Source organism: Triticum dicoccoides, chromosome 4B, assembly GCF_002162155.2.
Source record: "Triticum dicoccoides isolate Atlit2015 ecotype Zavitan chromosome 4B, WEW_v2.0, whole genome shotgun sequence".
Lineage (NCBI taxonomy): Eukaryota > Viridiplantae > Streptophyta > Magnoliopsida > Poales > Poaceae > Triticum > Triticum dicoccoides.
This window is the reverse complement of record NC_041387.1, coordinates 34979102-34986882: the sequence shown is the minus strand read 5'-3', so window position 1 is coordinate 34986882 and position 7781 is coordinate 34979102. Positions and strand designations below refer to the sequence as shown.

Here is a 7781-nt window from a genome sequence, read left to right as displayed (position 1 = left end):
GTCAATGGGCCATTCGGACTGAGCTGTCACACATGCTCCTCCACGTCAGTTGATTAAAAATGCCTTGTTAATCTCCGACGGCCGGCGAGCAGCGTGTGAACTGGTAATTTAATCACCAGCACTCCAGCGGGCGGCTTTATTCTATCCTGGGAAATGCTTGAGCAGGACAGAGTCTAGAAATGACACCACGTACGTGACCCGTGGCATGCCTGGCTGACCTGTCCGGTCCAGCAAGTACAAAGCGCAGGGCAAGACTCGCTGGAGAAGTAGAATGTGCTCCAGAAAGTGAGAAGAAAACTTGGGGTAAATGCGCATGTCGCAGTCCGGTCGACTATGATTTGCTGAAAGCAGCAGAGCAACACGTATAAGTGAGCTGCTGGTCTGGTTCATCTTCACAAGCCAAAGCCAAAGTAAAGCAGTAGCAGCTCAGAACTCAGATCACTCGGCTTACGGTGACGGCGGTGATCATCGGCCGACAGCGGTGACAGACACATGGCTCTGATACGTGAGAAGAGGCTTCCGCAGCTGCACCTTTCGTTGCCTGTCCCGCCCCGCGCGGCCGCGCAGGAGCTCGGCGTCCTTGGCCGGCGCCCCAACCCCGCGGTCGCGCCGGCGCCGACGGCCACCAAGGCGTCGACCCCGTCGGGGCTGTCCAGCCAGTTCCGCCTGGCCGACTTCGAGAAGCTTGCCGTCCTGGGCCGCGGGAACGGCGGCACGGTCTACAAGGTCCGCCACCGGGAGACGTGCGCGCTCTACGCGCTCAAGGTGCAGCACTACGGCGACCCCGCTGCGGCCAACGAGGCCGACGTCCTCGGCCGCACCGGCTCGCCCTTCGTCGTCCGCTGCCACTCCGTGCTCCCCGCCGCGGCCTCCGGCGACGTCGCGCTGCTCCTCGAGCTGGTGGACGGCGGGTCGCTCGACTCCGTCAGGAGCCGCCGCGGCGCGTTCACGGAGGCCGCGCTTGCGGAGGTGGCGGCGCAAGCGCTGTCCGGGCTGGCGTACCTCCACGCCCGCCGCATCGTGCACCTCGACGTCAAGCCGGCCAACCTCCTCGTCAGCACCGCCGGGGAGGTCAAGGTCGCCGACTTCGGCATCGCCAAGGTGGTCGCCCGCGCCGGCGACCACTGCACGTCGTACGCCGGCACCTCCGCGTACATGAGCCCCGAGCGCTTCGACCCGGAGGCGCACGGCGGGCACTACGACCCGTACGCCGCCGACGTGTGGAGCCTGGGGGTCACGCTCCTTGAGCTCTTCATGGGCAGGTACCCGCTCCTCCCCGCTGGGCAGCGGCCGAGCTGGGCGGCGCTCATGTGCGCCGTCTGCTTCGGCGAGCCGCCGGTGCTGCCCGCCGGTGCCTCCTCGCCGGAGCTCCGGGGATTCGTCGCCTCGTGCCTGCAAAAGGACTACCGAAACAGGGCGTCCGTCGCGGAGCTGCTTGCTCACCCATTCGTCGCCGGCAGGGACATGCCCGTGTCGAAATGCGCGCTCCGGAAGCTGGTCGCCGACGCCTCGTCTTCGTTGTAGTGCAGGCATATATACGTGATCGTGTTAGGCGGCAGGGCCATGCACATAGGAGTACATAGGATCAATTTTGCTAGCCATGTACAGTGCCATGTATGCAGAGCAGAACACATGAGTAGTTAGTTTAGGGATGACCTAGGTCAGACACTGGTGATATTTTAGCATTTGGGACTAGATGCATTTTGCATCACGGTGGAAACGGATAAACACATGTTTTTATTCCACACCACTGTAAAATAAGAAAAGATTACCTTTTGTCCGTCAATTATCGACTAATACCATGTTTGGTTCATAAACTTCAATATGAGACTGTTAAACCCTCAATCAAATCACAACGGTAGAGTTGTGGCAGTCTTTTAGCACAAGTGGGAACCCACGGTCTGCACAAATTAATAAAGGACAATACATCGCAAAATAAGAGAACTCATGAAAATACGAAACATAAAAAAGAAACTAAAAAGTCAGAGGGAAGTAAAAAAAGAATAAATAGTCTAAAAAGACAAAGGAAAACATACAAAAATTATAAAAGTAAACATTCTAGTAAACTTAGAAAAATATGGAATTATTAAATTTTGCTCCCTTTGTAACGAAATATAAGACATTTTTGGAAAAAGTTGGCTACAAAAAGCATCCTACATTTTGTTATAGAGGGAGTAATTTGTAGATAGCAAAATTAAAAGTAAAACAAAAACTGAAAGAAAATTTACATCATATGTTGATGGAGTATTTATAATGTACAATCTTCTTTTGGATTTCAAAATACATTTTTTTAGCAAATATGTTTTGTCCTTGATTTAATTCATAAAATTATTTTTTATTTCATGTTTGTTGCCTCATTTTTTGAACTGGGTTGTTGACCAAGCTACCACGTGTGCAATATCACCGCAATAATGTAATTGGGTGTACCTCTTTTACTAAGATTGAGGCATTGTGCTGTGTGGTTTCAAAAATAATTAAGAATCCAAGATGTCATTCGTCATTCATACCTCCCTATGTATTCTCACAATGTATACTAGTAATGGTACGGATGTCAGCTTAACTCTTGTGGATCGGTGTAAGGACTAATAAGTACGAGTCAAAAACCAACTCAAGATTGGTAGACCAACATCAACCAACGAAAAATGAAGTTTGTGGACATTTGTCAACAAATACGGTAGACATTTGTAAAGATGTACATGATAACTAATAAAAACACAACACCATTCATGTGGTACACAATTGTTAAATGTGCTCAATATAACTAATACATTTGTATTGGACAAGTATACTATACACAACCAATAAAAGTGCACCATACAACTAAAATAAATTGCAGCGAACAAATATGTGATACACAACTGCTAGCAAATGCAATGAGAAGTTGTCAACAATTAAATGCGACATCCAAGAAAAAATGTGCCAGATGGATTAGACAACAAATAAAATTGCATTGTTCAAATATGGTACGGACAACCGTTGACAAGTGTTGTAGACAATGGACAATTGTTCCAAACAACTAACATCAAATACAACATATAAACATACACCATAGAGAACCATAAAATTATGGTGGAGAAATAGTACAGTAGAAAACAAAAATATACAGTTAAAAACTAAAACTCTTCATTACAAATATAAGAGGACATACATTCGAGAGCACTGTAGCACCAAAAATACGCTAGCTAGAGTAGACTGTAGAATGTAGTATAAAACACTCACCAAAACATATCCAGTCGGGATCTAGCTTAGTCCAAACTAAGATAACTGAAACAAGCTTTGAGTTGCGTGTGTAATTTCTAATTTGACAACATAAAAGTTTCCAATTAGTTTTAAAAGGCTTGCATCCTCTTTCTTGGAAGTTAGATGTCAAACCAAAAAAGGAAGTAACCAAATGTTTGTTGTGTTTTTAATACCATAGTATAATTTCCTACCAATGAAACAATGTATACTACCACCATAACTTGAAGCGTGCTCTGAAAAACCACTCTTGGCGAAATTAGTGATTCCAAGGGTCTAAATACAAAAAATAACAATTGTTTAATATGATTAGAATTAAAACAAACCCCTTTGCATTTCCCTTTTTAGGTGACTTTAAATTTCACTTTGTATAATCTGTGCTGGACTGTTATTTGGAGCAACCTTTTCCCATCAGCGAAGTGTGGCATCACATACAACTTCCTTCACTGAATTAGGCATCAAAAAGTAACCGACATGTCCAATCCAGTGAAAACGGAAACCAATTAATAAAAAAAACAATCATTTGATTTAATCCAACGACTATACCAAAAGTGATAGAGATTGAAAAAAATGGCGATGTACCAATAGACGGCCCCAAAGCAAATACAAATACAAATACAATTAATCTTCTCAGTGAGTTTATAATTACGCTTCTCATGGACCGAATGTTAACAATAACGTCGCTCGTGCTACACATTGTGGTTGGTTCTCAAAACAACAAGCGAGTGGATGTTAACTCTTTAGCAATTCACATATCTGCATTCTAAAATTAGTGCCGGACTTTTAATTTGAAGTACGTGCTCTTTCCCACAAAAAAGTTCTCCTAACTGTTTCACAAGTCAATATTTCTTGAGTTTGACCAAATAGTATAGATAAAAATAACAATATTTTATATACCATATAAATGATCTATCAATACATATTTCATAATGAATCTATTAGTATTGATTTGGTGTTTTCCTCAAAACAAAATGTTAATTTGGTATTGTAGATGTTAATATATTTTTTCTATGAACTTGGTCAAACTTAAAAAGTTTTGTTTATGAAAAGGTTTGACCTAGGAAAAAACAGGGAATTTATCTTGTGGGAATAGTAGACCTTTTCAGTCAGCAGAAAGCAGGATAGCCCAGAACTACTTCTGAATATTAGGCGTTAAAAAATAAAATCAAAATGGCGCAGATGGACGCTCCATGACGTGTTGTGTTGTGTTCTAACAATGGAGGCGCCTGATGACACACGTCGCACAACACGTTTAACCAAAGCACCAAACTCTAATACTTAATAATGTTGATCGCTTGATCGTCACAACCACTTTTGCACGGATTGACTGAGCTCTCGTCCCTCTCGCTTTCGTTCCAATTAATTAACAGTAGCCTGCCAATTAGCAACTACAGGACCTGACTACGTATGGCATTACAGATACCTGGCTGCCTTTGAATTTCATGGTCACATTCGTCCAGGTCGCTCAATTAAAAAGTGCTCGCTAATCTCTGAGGGGCGAGAGTAACCTATTGTCAAATGGGATACGGGTTTTACTCTATTCTATTAAACAGTACCCTAGAACCTTGTGACCAAACACAATCTACCACCTCATAATGTGAGAATGGTTTGAAAAAGAAGCGGATATAATTTGTGGAAGAAAAGAAAATATTATGATTTGGAGAAGAAGGTTGAAAAGGAATGAAACCACAGGATAGTGACGGGAACTAGTCACAATCTGACCGAGTATGACCTGTCGAAAGCAACACAGACAAAGATCTGATCATGTATGCCAGTATGTCACGAGTGCTCACGTATCGAGAAATAAGGGATCGGAGGCTTACCGAGCGCTCTCAGAGCTTAGCAATTTCTGGCCGTTGGATCATTTTGCTTGATGCGTTTCAGACCGTTCGATCGATGCGGTGAAAGATTCTGGCCGTCGGATCGACCCACCGCGCCTGTAGCAATGAATAGTTTCACCACGTTCGTGCCACCGCTCGTAATTCTAGCGCCCCCACGAGGGCATTTTCGTCATTTCGCGTCCTGAGGTATAAAAGGAGCCGCTCCTGTGGAGAGGAAACCTAGCCGTCGCTCCATAATGTTAATTGATATAATAATCACGTCCTTGCTAGATTTCCACAAATCATTCCATAATGTTCATGAATTGGCCTATGAAAAAACAGACAAGCAATTGACATTAGTGGAGGGGCTTGATGAAGATTGTTTAGAGGGCTAATCAGACTTGAGGGGGAAGATGATAAGTTATGCATGAACTATGAGAAATTGTTGATATTTAGGCCTAATAATTAGGGGTACACTTATGAGTTTTCCTAGTGTAGGGAGCAATGGCCCCCTTTGGAATTTAGACACCATGAAGCTCTGCCACTAATTGACATTACTATGCTTTTGGAATGATTAACAAAGAAGCACCGGATTGAATAGGAAAATTATTACGATTACAACCTGCGCGTGCACATATTGAAAAGACAGATTATTGGAAGTAGTGAAATGATTGTAGCTTACATTGTGTAGTAGTATAAGGCATACGAGAAGAAAAGAAGAGACAACAGAAGAGGCACACGCATGGAAGTCGTATACTTGTCGTCCAGTTGATAATGTGACGCAACGAGAATATTGATGTCTACTACGCAAGTTTATTCTTGTAGACTCGTGTTGGGCCTCCAAGCGCAGAGTTTTGTAGGACGGTAGCAATTTTCCCTCAAGTGAATGACCTAAGTTTTATCAATATGTAGGAGACGACCTAGAATGAAGATAGTCTCTCTCAAGCAACCCGACAATCAAATACAAGACATCTCTTGTGTCCTCGACACACCCAATACAATGGTCGGAGAGATGGTGATAAAAGTGTAGTATGGATAGTACAGCAAGGTAGTAAATAGTAAAACGGAGCACAAACGGTATTGCAATGATGGAAAATGAGGCCTAGGATGCATACTTTCACTAGTGCAATCTCTCAACAATGCTAACATAGTAGGATCATATGATTATCCCTCAAAGTGCAATAAAGAATCACTCCCGAGTTCCTATTAGCTGAGAAGAAAAGATAGAAATTGTTTGTAGGGTACGGAACCACCTCAAAGCTATTCTTTCCGGTCAATCTATCCCAGAGTTCGTACTAAAATAACACCAAGCTATTCTTTCCGATCAATCTAACCAAGAATTTGTACTAAAATAATACCATACGACACACATCAACCAACTCTAATGTCACATAGATACTCCAATGTCACCACAAGTATCCGTGAATTAATTCTACGATATGCATCAAACAACTTCACGATCATAATATTCAATCCACACAAAGAACTGCAAGGGGACCCCAAAGTTTCTATCGGACAAAAGAAAATAAAAACGTACATCAACCCCTATGCATAGATTACCCCAATGTCACCTCGGGAATCTGCAAGTTGAGTGCCATAACATACATCAAGTGAATTAATATGATACCCCATTGTCACCTCAAGTATTCATACCGCAAGACATACATCATGTGTTCTCATATGTGAACATTCAATCCGACAAGACAAAACTTCAAAGGGTAAAAATTCAATTCATCACAACGAGAGTAGAGAGGAGAGAAACACCATATGATCCATCTATGTTAACAAAGCCCATGATATATCAAGATCATGACATCTCAAGATCACGACATCGCATGAAAGCAACCTTATTCAACAGGACTAAATTTATCATTGGGAACAGTAACTCGACTAGATTCTGGGAAGATACATGGTTAGGGGAGACACCACTAGCCACATCTCTATATAATACTATACAACATAAGGACGCTTATATTGCTACAATATTACAATCTGTCCCTCTAAATTTCAAGTTCAGGAGGTCCCTAGTAGGATAACGATGGGATAGCTCATTGCATCTCATGCAGAGGTTAATGGACGTTAACCTCTCAGATGAGCCAGTTTCAATTCACTGGAAATTACCGGCGAATGAAATTTTCTCTATGAAGTTGATGTATTTAGATTTAATAAACTTTGGTCCTATTCCGAAATCAATCCATATTTGGAAGATAAAGTACCTTTAAGAATCAAAATCTTCATGTGGTTCGTGCGCAAGGAAGTGATTCTCACCAAGGATAACCTGACAAAGTAGAGATGGGAGGATAGTAAACAATGTTGCTTTTGTGATCAAGATGAAACTATACAACACCTCTTTCTTAACTCTCCTCTCGCCAAACTCTTATGCCTTACAATTCATGTAGCCTTTAATGTTAGCTCTTCAAATAATATTAACACGTTATTTGGGACGTGGCTTAATGGAGTGGAACCATGTGTTGTGGCATATATTCGAATAGGAGTATGCGCATTGTTTCGGCTATATGCAACTGGAGAAATGACATGATTTTAAATAGACAAACTCTTATTAATTTTTTGCAGGTTATATACCGAGTCACTACTTGCACCTGTATGTGTTGTTACTCGGTCATGCAGAGGCCAATGAGCTTATGGCTATTGGGTGCAACCGTTGGAAGATGGTAGTATGGGATGCCTACAACTGGCTTGGATGACGGTCCAATAATAGGCTAG

The 7781-nt window shown here is 42.7% G+C and overlaps 1 protein-coding gene across 1 annotated transcript; it reads left to right on the top strand.

The window, feature by feature from the left end:
• The first annotated feature begins 492 nt into the window (after positions 1–492).
• Positions 493–1524, top strand: LOC119292469 (mitogen-activated protein kinase kinase 9-like). The gene has a single exon (XM_037571302.1). It carries the CDS (start codon positions 493–495, stop codon positions 1522–1524), a length of 1032 nt encoding a protein of 343 aa, XP_037427199.1.
• Positions 1525–7781: the final 6257 nt, after the last annotated feature.